This window comes from Python bivittatus, unplaced genomic scaffold (genome assembly GCF_059951505.1).
Source record: "Python bivittatus isolate LINGU-HERP-01145 unplaced genomic scaffold, Pbiv_v1 ctg000020_np1212, whole genome shotgun sequence".
Taxonomy (NCBI): Eukaryota; Metazoa; Chordata; class Lepidosauria; order Squamata; family Pythonidae; genus Python; species Python bivittatus.
The window spans coordinates 44,431,239-44,446,305 of NW_028277030.1; the positions used below are offsets into that span (position 1 = coordinate 44,431,239).

Here is a 15,067-nt window from a genome sequence, read left to right on the forward strand (position 1 = left end):
AGTTAGAGTAACGTAACATCTAGAGGGCCAGATATAAGTTGAGTCTTCAAATAATAAGCACTGTTCCCAGCCCAAAAGGAAATTGAATATTTTGTCTTTGTTTGGATTTGTTATTGTAAAGCTGTAACTGAAGTAATGTGTATTCAAAAACAATTGAATGTAAAAGGAGGGAAATAGGGATAATGAAATAAATATCAATGAGGGGCTTACTGGGGCATATTAAGAGCTTAGTATAGAATAAATAATTGAACAATCATTTTACTGCTTCCATTATCCAGGGTAAAAGCTACTAAAAGAATACAGGTAGACCTTGCTTAATGACTCCCCTGTTTAGTGACTGTTCAAAGTTACGACGGCACTGAAAAAGTAACTTTACAACCAATCCTTGCAATTATAACCATTGCAATGTCCTATAGTCATGTGATTGCCATTTGTGAACTTTACAACCAGCTTCTGGCAAGCAGAGTCAATGAAATCACAAGTTGCAGTCACTTGATGTCTTGCTTAATGACCCGCAGCAACTCACTTAACAACCGAATGGGAAATGACATAACTCTGTTGCGGTCATGTGATGTTTCACTTAGTGACCATGTCACGTAGCAACATAGTTGCCGATCCCAATTGTGGATGCTAAGCAAGGACTACCTGTGAAAAATCTTTTTGTAAGATAAGTAGCAGGCTGCTTATCATACATTGACATATCTGGATTTAGTTCAGTCCTAGCACTTAGGCAACATTGGTTGATCTAGAAAAGCTAAGCAAGGTCTGTCTGGGATAAAACTATGGGAGAACATTTGGAAATCCCAGGACTAAAAGCTAAGCTGGAAAATCAACAAAGAATTCTGGGAAAAGGCAGTGGCAAAATGCTTTTATATTGTTGCTAAGATAATTGCATAAGAGTCTCCATGAAATACTAGAAATCAAGCAGGACTCAAAGAAGATCTTACCTTCATCATTATTTCCTGTTGTTTTTTGTCACTTGTGATCAGCTTTCACTGTTAATGTATTAGCCAATGCTAGGTACTTTAGTTGCTGAAGTTCTCAAAATTCCTAACCTGTGGGATTTAGAGTTGTAGAATAATCCTGGACAACTTTAATAATTCAACTTTTTCTTACAGCAAAATTCAGTGCAGACCTTTTGAACACTGTATCTTATACTTTGTCTGATGTTGGTTTCTTTTGTCTTTACCTTGTCCTGATTTATATTATATCCATTCTGAATCTGACTTTACCTGTTACGGTCTCAGTCTAAATCAAAAATTGTGTGCATGTTTGTTACTGAAGTCGGATTCTAAACTTTTGGTTTTTTTACTTCTTTATGTGTGAACTTGAAGTTGTAACATGCTGTGTGTTTTGGTGTCATCTCTGCCCTAGAGCTTTGGTCAATAATGTTCTGAAATTGTTTTCCATACGTATGCTTTTCAATGTTTGTGGAAGTTATTCCCAGGTTTTTATTTTATAATAAGGGATACAATGATGGCATTTTGATTTGTGGCAGATGGCTGTTTTACTACTAGACATGTGCCTAATACAGGAGTCACTTTTCTAAAGTTTGGCCATTTTATTTTCCGTGTTGTTTGTAATTTTGAATACCAATTACTGAGAACCATACTTACGTCCTACTGTGAGCTTCCAAGAGTCATGTTTCCATTCTGAAACATAGATAGGCCTTTAAACTGATCCAGCATACTTCTTACATTTATTAGGGAAAGTTAAATTTTCCACTATTGCTATTAAAGACTTTGGCTTAAATGTTTGGCTTATGTTGGCAGTTTCTTTAAAATACTTATATATTTTTTAATAAATACAACTAAATTCTAGAATGTAGATGGGCAACTTTCGGCTGTTTTGTCTACATATTGCAGAGCCGTTGCAGTTGATCAGATTGCACGTAGTGGCCGAGAACAGATTATAGATTCTTTTCTTTTAATAAAGCAGAATTTTAGGAGAGGTGGTCACAAGGGGAAAAGAATAGGACAAAATAGTGTTGGAATAAGATAGGGCTCTTGTTCCTTTTTTGCCAGGTTATTAATCCACCACTAGAGTTAAAAATCTCATGTCCAAAAGTTTTTGCTTGCCATGGACATAATTGGTACAATATACTTGTTGTGATTATGGCATGGGTACATAAATTGACAGAGGTAACTATCAACCGTTGATTAATAACCCAGCTAAAATAAGCAGATGTAATCAACTGATGTGTGAAACTCATTGGCAGGTAAAAACCTTTGGGGGGCAAAAAGGAACAAGAGCCCAAGACAGTATTACATACTCTGTTGTATCTCATTTTTTAAAAAGTTTATTGATGTGCATACTAAGCACATAAATCCTTTACTATTAAATCTGTCCTATTAAAGTGCTACATTTTCTGAATGGCTGTCAGCTTTCATTTACCTGTCAGATGAGATTTTAATTTTTGTACTTTCTTCATAATATACAGACAGTAGATTAGATATTCTGTTTCTCTTTTTCTGTTCCTTGGATACTACTAAGATTTTTTTTTGCTTAGATAGTTTTACATGCAACTTGAATAAAAGCTTAGCTTAAAGGGGTTGCTTATCCCTACCCACCAGCCATTTCCTCAGATAAATTTGGGAGTTTGTGTTGGGCTTTTCTGCCTTAAGGTCTGTGGAGTACCTTTAAAGAATGGAAGCTTATATTCTCTGTCCTAATCCAGTCTTGTGGAGGAGGATCTGTTAACTCCAGGTTTGCTAGTTGTGGACCCTTATTTAACTACTCTATTTTAAAATGTGTTGCTTCAAATAAGTGTTGGTCACCTAAGAATAATAAGGGAATTAACTGATAACTGCATCTGGCTGCAGTTTATGTTTAAGTTACCTTATTTAAGCATTTGTGTAAGTTTAGTGCTACTTAACAATGAATGTTTTACATTTGATTTAAATGTTAAAATATAAGTTTCTAAGAGCACATTTTTAAAGATCTACTCATGTTGAAGAAATATCTTACAATATTTCTCTCTTTCGTATTTTAAGCAATCGGGATCTAAAGGAAAGGTAAGCACAAGGTGAAATGGGCATAATAATAAGAATATTATAAAAATATTTATGTTTCCTGGCACTATTGAAAAGATTTTTCTTACCTGGGATAGGTGAATGAGACAGGATTATCAACAGACATCAACTCTGGTTGCATTTATTCATAACATTAAGTTCTTCAGATTTCTGGCTTATTTTGAATACCCAAGTATGCTGATGCACACTATTTCATTAGTCCCGTTTAACTGCTCCTAGTCAAAGCATCTCAGGAATCTGAAATTAAGAATAAATGTTGGCTTTATATTCTGCCTTGATATGGAAAATATAAATAATGACTCCAAGTTGATACAAAACTTTAAATAAAATCACATTGGTGAATCAGTTACTGAGATGATCTGAAGGGAATATATGGCTTTAGAAGAGAGAAATAAACTTGAATGTTATGGAGATGCTTTAAATTATCAAAAACCATCAAAACCATGTTAAGGTTTAGATGGTTGGTTAAAGTTTGCTTCAACAGGCCAAAATAACTTCCCAAGTGTTTTATAATGTTAGACAGTTTCTTCTCTAGGACTTACAGTTGAGAAATACAGATAGTCCTCATTAAACAACCACTTGTTTAGTGACCATTCAAAGTATGCTGGCACTGAATGATGGTACTTATGACCGGTCTTCAAAGTTTGGGCCATCCCAGCACTCTCACGGTCACGTGATCTTGATCTGGGTGCTTGGCAACCGGCTTGCGCTTACAATAGTTGCAGCATCCCGTGATCATGTGGTTGCCATTTGTGACCTTCCCTGCCAGCTTCCCACAAGCAAAGCCAATGGGGAAGCCAGCAGGGAAGGTCGCAAGTCACTCTGGTAACTTGCTTGCACCCTTTCCTGCTGGGCAGCAGCCATCCTCAGCCCCTGTGCACTCACACTGTGCCTCATTGGCCACTTGCACACCCTCCCCCACCCAGCAACAGCCATTCATGGCTGTGCTCAAGTTGCACCTTGTGGGCCATCTGCACACCCTCCTCCACTTGGCAGCAGCCACCCCCAGCCCGATGCGCTTGCAGTGTGCCTCCTGGGCCATTTGTTCACCCTCCCCTGCCCAGCCACCACTGTCTCCACCATGCTTGCACCATCCATTGTGCCACACGTTACCTGCCTGCTGGCCTGCTTGCAAGCCAGCTGGGATTTCCTTAATGACACATGATCCTTGCTTAATGACAGTAACGGGGAGTGCCAGATTGCCTTCGCTAAATGATGCAGTCATGTGACATTGTGCTTTAGACTGCATTGCTTGTCAGTGGAAATTGTGGTCCCAATTACCGTAGTTAACTGAGGACTACTTGTGTGAGATGCAGAGAAAGAGATTTGGAAAGGGGAGGTCAGAATCATGATGGCAATAATAGATGCAGTTAATCAGATTAATAGGTTTTAATTTTTATATACTCTTTAACGTATTTGGACTTCTATTCTGCTTGGATTGACTTGTCTTGGCCAAGTACTCTAATGCATCTGTTGTGATTATCAGCATAGAAATAGTGAATGAGAAGGCTTAACATTATTTGTAAGAATTTTTAAATTATTTAATTTTTAAATTATTTGTTATAATAATTATAAAAATTGTATTATAACAAATAATAATAAAATCTATTCTAATTCTAATTTATAATTTTAAAAATTATAAATTTCTAAATTATTTGTTCATTTTTAAACTGGTTCTGTACAGTTTTCTTAACAAAGTGCATTTCTGTGTGATACCTCTTATGACTGTTACAATTGAGGGAGATCTTATTTCAGATCTGTCAGTTGAGAAGGTGTCAAGTTATAAAACCACAAACTAGAGCTTTTCATTATTAGTTCTGGCTTGGTGGAATCTCCTGTTTGGAATTTTCGTACTTACAGATGCTTAATTCTATTAGATTTTAGAGAGAAGAGACATATTTTAATATTTTAACTCATGGTAGGTAATGGAGTACCTGGGGGCACCAGTCTGGCCCCAGACATCTGTTGATGCCCACCAGACTTTTTGTTCTATTTGCTCTTTTTAAAAGACCCTTTTAGTTTAAATAAATAAGTTATAAGCTGTCATGCTGCAAAACTTCTTTACTTAGCCTCTTATCATGTTTATTCAACCATGTCATTGTACCCAACAAAGATCTCACTGGTAGAATATTCTGGGGGATTAATTTTCTGGCAAAGTGTCCTGATTAGCTAGTTAGCTTTTGGATAAAGAGATGTTTTGTGGAACTACTATTTCCTTAATATCAGCAGACAATTAATTTCACCAGATTCTGGGTAGCTTATTATAATGACTAGTGTGGATCTGTCTTGCCAGCAGCAATAACAGAGTTTTGAGATGAATTCTAAAGTATTCATCTTCTTTATTTCCTTATCTAAAAGAGCAGTGCCATTGCTAAAGCTCCCAAGAACTTTTATTTTCTTACATGAATCGATATAAAAGTTACTAACTCTGTATTATGATCTGGCTCAAATTACAAAACATGTTTACTGTAATATAACAATGTCAATATTTTAAAATTACATTATTAAATTTATTTCAGTTTTCCAGAAAGGAATATTTTGTTTTCTCTTTTATGGGCTGCTTCACATCAGCTATGATAGAGACTTTAGGATAAAGATTTAAATGTGCTGGTTTTATTAGGACACTTCACAACTGATTTAGTTGATTTGATATAAATACAGCATGTTCTTTCCCATTAGTAGTGTCTATATAGTTTGCCAAGTTTGAGAATTTATCCTAACATTTGCTGTGGATATTGAAAGAAAAATAGCATCTGTGGGGAAAAATAATGTGCACATTTTGAAAAGTACTGTATAATCTTAGACAGAAATTATTTCAAACGACTAAGGTGGCTTATAGTAGAAATATTGTGCAAAATTATGTATCACCACTTTGAGCTCCCATAGGAAAAGATCAAATATAAATCTAATGGATAAATTAAAGGTTAGGAAATACTAAAGGCTACTCTGAGAAGCATACCTAGAAAAGAAATAAAACACATTTTTTAATAGAAACTACAGTGACATTTTCATTTATTGATAAAGTAGACTCTTCCGTAGTTCATGTCATACTGCAGACCAGAATATCTCTGCCAGTTGGGCAGGTGAAACTGTTAGTTCAGTTTTTCCTCCTTTGATAAATTATACTGGTTTTGCTATTCTTCCTAACCAGTCTTCTCTTCAATATGGCATTCAAAACAGCCAGAGGGATTCACAGTAAGCACAGCTGAGTTCTCCTAAATGTGCTAGAACATGTATACATATTGGCCATATTTTACTGTCATACAGAATTATAGATTTGCATGATAGTGTCAGCCTTTTGAGTAGGTCAGGTTGGAAAACAGATTCCACAAGGACTATTGGAACTCTCTTTTATTGATGCAGAATATAGTAACAAAATCTTGAAAGCCTAACAGAAACTCTCTGTCCCCCCAATTATACCAAAGAGAATCCACATGGGGCAAAATTTCTTTCTCACTCCCTCCTTCCTTTCTGGGCCATCTGGGTGTTTATCTTAATGACTGTTGAATTCCTTCTTCAAGACCATCTCCATACTTCTCTAGAGATAGGAATGAACCATAGAGATCTCAAATCTATATGCTTTGTCCTTCTCCCATACATATGCAGTAAGATTGGAAGCTTCCTTCTCCTTTTTAGCTTAGGTGCAATTAATTTTTAGATTAAGCATTCAGTGTTAAATTCAACAACCATAGTTTGAAAGTTGATTTGTTTCTACTATTCTTTTTGTTTAGGTTAGGTGGCAAAATTAATCACAAGAAATTGTAATTAATATAAAACCATTTAAGCATCCAGATTCCTATGTCCATGATGTGTTATTTTGTTGTTGATGTTTCAATTTATTAGCTGCCTCAATCACCAAAGCAATTCTGGGAGGTTTATAAAATTAAGAAACAATTTGAAACATGCATGACATATAAGGGCTAGAAGCATTGCATTATGACTTACTATAGCCGTTGAATGTGTCACAATAAATGTGGGGAGGGAACTTAAGTCTCCTCGTTTTGGATATTAAAAAGTGATTGATAGATACATTGATAGATAGATAGATAGATAGATAGATAGATAGATAGATAGATAAGCCACAGAGACACTGTATTCTTCTATAATCTGAAAGGAAGTGTTTTAAGTCTTTCCAGATGTCATTTTTAATATATCCTTCCATTTTTATTTTAATTGGTATAAGTATTGATTATTTTTTCATCTGGCATTAAAAATAGTTAAATTATATAACATACTGTGATTAATCAAAATTATATATTAGTTTCTTGCACTTGTTAAAAATACAAATATATAATATAGTGAAACTTTATTTTAATATACCATTTGAGGGGACGGAGTGTTCTGTTGTTACTTCCAGTGGCTGTTAAGTATTAAAGTACACCATCATAAATAATTACATTGTTTATATAATAAAGGCTTTAATACAATAACACAAATTGATGTAGATATTATAAAATTAACCAAAATTTAACTGACTGCTAGAGATACAGTGGACTTGTCCAATATTTTGGGAGGATATGTAAATTGAAATTCGGTTTTTTGCATCCTTAAATTAAGGTGTCATTCTGTATTAGATATATAACTTTCTAGTATATAAAATGTATTTACAAAGTGTTATAGGTTAATGATAAAGCAGAAGTTTACGGTGAACTACTTTAAGTGAACAGATTTTTTAAAAAATTAGTCAATGGTGTTTTTCACCTATTTTTTTTATATATTTATTTATCAAACTGTGGTTAAAAAACATTGTCAAGTAACAAATCCATGATGCATAGAGAAAAAAGATATTAAAACATCTGCTAAAAAGTATATAGGCAGAAAATATACACATTTGTATTTACCGTATAGCTAAACTATTGCCAATAATAGGTCTTTGAGATAAAATATAAAGTCCATCCAAATTTGATAGAATAGTGGTTCCTGCCATCTAAAGTTTTCTATTGTTGGGCAATTATTATTTTAGTAGCTAAAATTAAATGGATAATAAGTTGCTTATTTTTAAGCTTGAGATTTGGCCCCATAAATAAGTCCAGTAAGTGTAATTCTGGGGAGCATTCAGTTCTTTGTTCAGTAATGATGCTTATCTCCTCCAAAATTTTACACTAAAAGAATATAGGTTTCTCATAACACCACCACAGTTTTTTCATCTGTTTGTTAAATAAGTTTTCCATGTCACTGTGCACTGATTGAAGAACATGCTAACAATAAAGGATGTAAAACAGTGAATCTAAGATAGCTAAAGAACATAACATGCAGTATCATTCATCTGTTCCTTTTTATCGTAAAATATGTCTTTTACATCTAGTAATAACTTAGTAAGGAGAGGTCTGATTCGTGTATAACAATATGCTAAATTGCTGAGAATTCAGGCTTTATTGATAGCGATCAGCATGTGCATCTGTTTTATCAGGTGATTTCTGTTGAGCTTTTTGTTCCAGGAGAAGTAGCTAAACCAACCAGAAAGACTCCAGTTGTGGTTTATTCAGCATTTCCTCCAAACCGTTGTTCTCTTGACAAGCCAGAAATTTAAAACAGCAGTTGTTCTTAGCTTCTGATTCCTGGCTACTTTAGAACAAGTTAAGAAAACTTAGTTCAATCATGTATTGAACAATTCATAATTGGAAGCTTTCTGGTTTATTAAGCTTGGCATGCTGGCAGAAGGGATGGTTAAACAATAAAATGCCTAATTTGTTTTTAATAAGCCAATATTCATAATAGTTCAGGTTGTTATGGGAAAACTGACTGCCAGGAAATAAAATATAAATGGTGAAGAAACCTTGTACTTTGGGATGTAATTCATCTATATACAGTATATAAATCAACATCTCCTCTATTGTAATAATAAGATCCTGTTTAGTATTTCAAGTACCGTAGTGCACTTCACTCAGAGGTTTTTCCTGAAGAGATAAGATATTGCACTGCTGCAAACCTCTTGAGTCTATTGATATCTTAAATCTGTCAATATCTCCTTATTTTATGGGTACTTTCATCTTAATTGTATAATTGGAAGCACTATCCCCTGCAGTATAGAAATCATATTATTCTTTTCTCCTCACACAAAACAATGTATCAGGACAGTGGCAGTAACTACATACTTATTTTGTGATGCTGAATGATAGAACCCGTTGGTTGGTAATAGAGTTTATGTTGTGATTGAAAATCAAAGATAATATTGTCAAGAACCCTTATATTTTCATAGCCTTTCCATCTATACTGACCAAGGAATGGCATTTAAATGCCTAGATTATCATTTTATAAACAGGTGGACAATATTAGTAGTTAAAAGTCACATTTATATTCTTTTGGGGGCTTAAAGGGCACAGGCTAGATGTAAATGGGTGAGTGTTTGTTTGTGTACATGTGATTACTGTGATAGGTTTTTGTGTGATTCCTACTTTAAATTGGTGGAAACTCAACAAATTTCAGCATGGTCAGAGAATGTAATGGGTGTCACAGTAATGGGTTCACACAGCCTTTAGGCTACTGTTTTAGAAGCTGGTATTGTTCAATATTCTAGGTTTCTACAATGTAAAATATAAATACATTTTAGCATTTTGTTAACCTGTGTTTTAAATACAGTTACAGTTTTTCTGAATATAACTTCTTGCTGATTTTTCACAGGAAAGAATATCCCCATAATATTCCAAAGCTGGATAACAATTGCAATAAATGGTCTCGACTTCAGGAGATGAGTATGTATTTTTTAATTTTTTTTTAAATATTTAAATGATATACAGTGGTACCTCGGGTTACGAACGCCTCTGTTAACTAACTTTTCGGGTTACGACCAGCTCCAGCCGCAAAAATTTACCTCGGTTTGCGAACTCCGCCTCGGGTTACGAACTGGATCTGCGGCCATTTTCCCTGCTGCCATGCGGTCGCGGCTTCCTGTAGGCGAGATCGTGGTAGCAAGGAGATGTTCGGTGAGGCTTGTGGTGTATTTTGTGGTGTTCTGGAAGGTTTTTGGTGTGCTTGTCAGCATGGCTCCAAAGAAAATGCAGAGCTTCGGGTTGCGACCAATTTGGGTTGCGACCAGAGTCACGGAACGGATTAAGTTCGTAACCTGAGATACCACTGTAGTTGTATATTATATATAAAAAGAAATAAATGCATTGTTGGCTTTTGAATTGAAACAGTTATAAAAGAAGAAAAGCATTTTTGTTCTGCTTGTTCTTTAAAAATTACTTTTGTTCATATATAGGGTTTTTTTTCTTTTTCTTTATGTACTTTGTTTTTATTACTTTTTGGCAAGACCAAACCTTTCATGTTTTACTTAAGGAGATGATTAATAGGGCTGTAAGCTGTATTTTTTAATTGGTGATATGGAAGTTCCAGTTTGTAACTATGTATTCTGAAGTAGAAAAAAATCTCTATTTAAAAGGAATTATATTTATGCTGCTTTGTTGGTTGACATTCTCATGACCACTTTAGCAATATGTTGTTACACTTACATTTTTTCTTAACTTGTCACTGTCAGATTTTGACTTTTCAGTTGTTTAATATATTGCATTCTGTACGTTTATGGTCTATATTGTGATTGACAAGGAAATTGTTTTAGAAAAAATAGGTCTTTGTTTTGGTACATCAGTTTACGTTTGAAATTTCAGCTACGTGCTGCTTAGAGCGAGAAACTTATTTTGAAGGAAATACCTTCTCAGACGTCTTTTCTTGAATTGTCACATGACACAGGTGCCTGGACAGAAGCAATTAATAACTATTTTTCTTTGTACTGATTGAAACTATAAGAGTAAATTAGAGTTGCTGTTCTTCAGGTGAAGACATTTGGTAGTGGTTAGTAACGATCTCCTTTTTCTTTCAGAAAGAGTGATGGAGAATAGAGAAGAATCTGGGTCAGAGTCAGAGTCAGGAATTACAAGGAAGGTACAACAGAAACGTCAATGCACTTTATATCAGACTGGTTTGCTTCCATCTCCTGCCACAAAAAATAGTGCAACCCACATAGAGGTGGGTTATATATTTACTTTTCCTTACATGCTGCTAGACTCAGGAATTGACATTATTAAAAGGGTAAAACAGTTTAAGGCTTTGATTAAAGTCTTTTATAATTGTCATCATTTGGCTGCAAATCCCTTTGCTAATGTTGTTGTAACAGTTGGACTTCTTAAATCTAAAATTATTTTCTTTTGTACAGATTTCATTAGAAAATAAAGTAGATATTTCAGTATTAATCTTCAAGATATGAAGTAGTGGACTTGCTGAATTATTGCTCTTTTACTGCATAGACAGGTGGTAAATATTTCAAACCATTGTCTTTCAACAAATCCATGATTAGATATTTGAAGTGATATTCAGTGGATATTACTTCTTGAGAGCTGAGCAGGTAAGTGGCAAGAAGGTTTTTGGAGGCGACATATGAAATGGGATAAGACGTAAAGGGCTTAAAAGCTGTGAGGCTGAAGAAAAAGGTAAAGTATATAAGAGCAAAGGCTTGGATGAAGAATGACAGGGACAGAAACCTGAGGAAAAGAAATGCCGAATTTGCTGGTAATTTAAGTTTTGTAGATAGTAACAAATGACAGGAGCTTAATTCCACTTTTAAAAAAATAGATCCATGAATCTGTGCCAATTGTATTAGAAGTCCGTTACATTTATTTATAATAGGATTTTAAAACATGCACAAAAATGTCTTTTTTTACCCTAGGGCTTGGATAGTTACTCCAGAATTTGCCAATGCATTGGAAAAACAAATGAAAGTGAGACAGAATGCCAACTTCCGGGAGTTGTTTTTATTGGGGGCTTGCAAGGACAGTCCATGCAAAGTATGTCTTTACATGATACTACAGGATCTTTGGCACGAGAATCAATACATGACAGTTCAACAGAGCAACATTCTTTAAGTACAGGACTAAATGCAAAAAAGTTTTATGGATCATCTCCTGGTACAGTTTCTACTGACTTCGTGGTGAGACGCAATATAGGCCCTGCTATGTTACGGCCAAATGGAAAAGTGGGTTCTAAAATTACTGGACATTTACGGCAGAAGACTACAACAGCATCTGAACTAAATGATCCAAGTATGTTTTTTTTTAAATTAAAGCTAGGTAAAAATTAAAATGTATAACATTCATCTTTTTGAAGAGAAAATATATTACTGAAGTTACTTAATCATCTTGGAGCATGTTTTGAAATGTCTGATGCAGCAACTTTCCTGAAGATAGGGAGTTCTATGTCTATTCAGTACTTTGATAGAGACCTCCTAGGAAACTTAAATTTGGTGCCTTAAGTTCCAAAATAGGAAACACAGGATATAACTGTGAGTAGTTATGATGTTTGCTTTAAGTTATACTTGAGCAAAGCAGAATATTGCTATGTTCTTTTAAATAATTATACTGTATATTCTGTATAATATATAATATTGCTTTGTTTGTTTGTTTGCATTTATGTCTTGGATGCTTTCATATGAACAGTGAGCTTTATCTGCCTTAGCCAATTCAACCCTGTTCTTGAGATCAGCTGATGCTGAGTAGGTGCTGTGATACAGATAGAATTTTATCTTGTTCTAAATAGACACCTCTTCCCCATCTTAAGCTTCTTATTTAGAATTCAATAGTAAACTTTAGCAGGCTTGATAATCTTAACAGTTCATATTTTAGTTACCATAAAATGTAAACTTCAGGCAAGTGCTTTTCTTTTCAGTTGTGCTGTCCAGTGATGATGAAGAGGATCAGATCGGTAGCACTAACAGAATGGAGAGCATATCACCACGTCCAGCCGATTCAGCCTGTTCTTCTCCTGCACCTTCTACGGGAAAAGTGGAAGCAGCCCTGAAGGAAAATACTTGTGAACTAGAACAAAGGCTAACTAGTATTACAGCAGACACAGAATCTACAGTAGCATTACCAAGAAAAGCAAGAATGAAAGACCAGGTAGTTCCTCCATATGTAGGGTGAAATGAGTATGTAAGCATATCAGTGATTTCTCTGTGTAAGTGGAAATTTAGGATAGTGACTGCACCCATATACTTGGTGTTATCTTAATGGAAAAATTTTCTGTTCCATCAGCGAGTCTCAGTATAGAACGAAAGTGCCTGCCTCTTTATGAATAGAATTCAGAGAGTTAGCTATACATTTATCCTTCTGAGCTATAACTAATTAGCTTCCAATAGGATTACTGTGTATCTATCTTTTTTCCTATCTATTGGATTGTTTTAACAGGTATGCATGTTGGCTTCCTAAAACACAAATTGAAGAATTGTGCAGTTAATGACTAATAGGCTTTGTGAAAAATGTCAGGTTTCCCAAGCAGTAAGGCAAACTGTTTCTGAAACTTGAGTTGTAGAAACAGCATTAATTGCAGTATTGGAGATTAAGTGTAAAGACTACTGTAAATGCAAAAAAAAGAAAAAAGAAACAAAAGAAAAAAGGAAGAACTCTCACTGGATATGAGATCCATTAATATAATTAAAGCTGTTAGCTGGATTGGGAGATTAGGTAAAACTTGCCTCAATAGGATGGGAGCCACTTTTCTGTACTGCTTTCCATGTTGTGCTTTCTTGATTGTTGAAATCACTGGAACTGTGTAAGAAGAATGAAATCAAAGGATGACAACCACATTAGTATCAAAGTTGGATCACTTAAATTGGCCAATTTATTATCTCCATGTGGGCCATCAAATCCATGTTGCTTCTATTCTTGTAGAATCAAAAGAACATGGAAAACAGCCTGAGGGAAGTGGTTGTAATAGTTGTACTGATAAGTGTAAATCAGTTTCAGTAGGTAAACTGATTCTACAAGGAAAAACATCCTTAAATTAAAATAAGTTGAAAATTGTCCCAATTAATAGCACTTTACTGTAAGGATTTCATGGTGGGGATTTTTGTTTTTTAGTTTGAGCATCACTGCAAGAATTGGATAAACAAAGACAAAAATGCACCATGAGCAGGCTCCTTAAGTGCTGTCAAGGGGGACAACTTTCACGGTATGTTAATCTAAAGACTTAATAGTCATGGCAGCAGCTCTCTGAAGGGGTATTCTAAGTTATGAACTTGTTTAAAAACATGTAGAAATACTTCACAACAATCCACCAGATAAAGTGAACTGAAATAATGTAATAAGTAAACAGACCACACAAAGTATTAGACACATTGCTAAAATATCCTTATATACATAAATAATCAATTGCTAACACTGTAGACCCATGAAAACATGACATGAGATGAAAATAGAGTCTGGTAATTTCAAATACAATGCTGTTGTCCAGTGTCTCTATCATGGTATTAAGAATCCAAATTAAACATGAGGTATCTGGCAGAGTCTAGAGTAGGTCCCAAATAAGCATTGACATATTGGCCTTCTCTTACCATTTTATAAGTCTTGAACTTGGCTAGGGGAGGGAAGTATATGATTCAACCAAAATGAATCTCTGATTAGAATCAGTGGGACAATTTCAGCATCATTATTTTTTAACTTTGTGTCTAGGATGTTGCTTGTAAAATGTACTGCTTCTAAAGCTGCACTATTAGAACTGTTTTGACAGTGTTTCTCTGTGTTGTCAGCTCATATATTTTATATCTTCTGATAGGTGTATGTGTGCAGGATATTTTAATACAGTGTTTCTTATTCTTCTCACCCTGATATATCTTATACATAAAGGTGCGCATCTGCCACTTTTTATGAAACCCTTATGTTCCCGTTCAGATGGAACATATAGTTCTTCATTTTGAACACAGAGAATCTTTTATGAATGATGGTTTATACAAAACAGTGATTCCTGAATATTTTGATTTGGGTGACACAATGTGGCAGACACCATATTTCCCATTAGAGAGAAGTAAGGCACAGAAGTCCAGAATGGAAATGTACCCATGACAAACAATGCCTTAAGGGCACTGTACAATCCTACACATTGACTCCTCAGTCCTCCCAAGTACTCATGAGATTTTAGCATTCATGTGAGAATTTTTTGAGATTTTGGCTTCTTTTTATGCATGTGGATCTTAAAAGATTTTCAAAAGCCTCATGCGATTTGGGTCATAGTTTTATTTTTAAAACTATGTTAAGTTTAAATTGATAGGG

General features: G+C 34.7%; 1 protein-coding gene across 3 annotated transcripts in view; it reads left to right on the top strand.

Annotated features, from left to right (window-relative positions):
- Positions 1 to 15,067, top strand: part of SENP6 (SUMO specific peptidase 6) — a 78,119-nt gene that overhangs the window by 25,677 nt on the left and 37,375 nt on the right. For 2 of the 3 annotated variants that reach the window (XR_015795652.1, XM_088137831.1), the window contains exons 6-9: positions 9,654 to 9,724; positions 10,852 to 10,997; positions 11,695 to 12,067; positions 12,690 to 12,919. Coding sequence is in view for 2 of the 3 variants with exons in the window: in XM_088137831.1 (XP_087993957.1) it covers positions 9,654 to 9,724; positions 10,852 to 10,997; positions 11,695 to 12,067; positions 12,690 to 12,919 (820 nt within the window). In the remaining variant the exon portion in view is untranslated. The remainder of the gene's footprint in view (positions 1 to 9,653; positions 9,725 to 10,851; positions 10,998 to 11,694; positions 12,068 to 12,689; positions 12,920 to 15,067) is intronic. The other variant, XM_088137841.1, reaches the window with a different exon arrangement.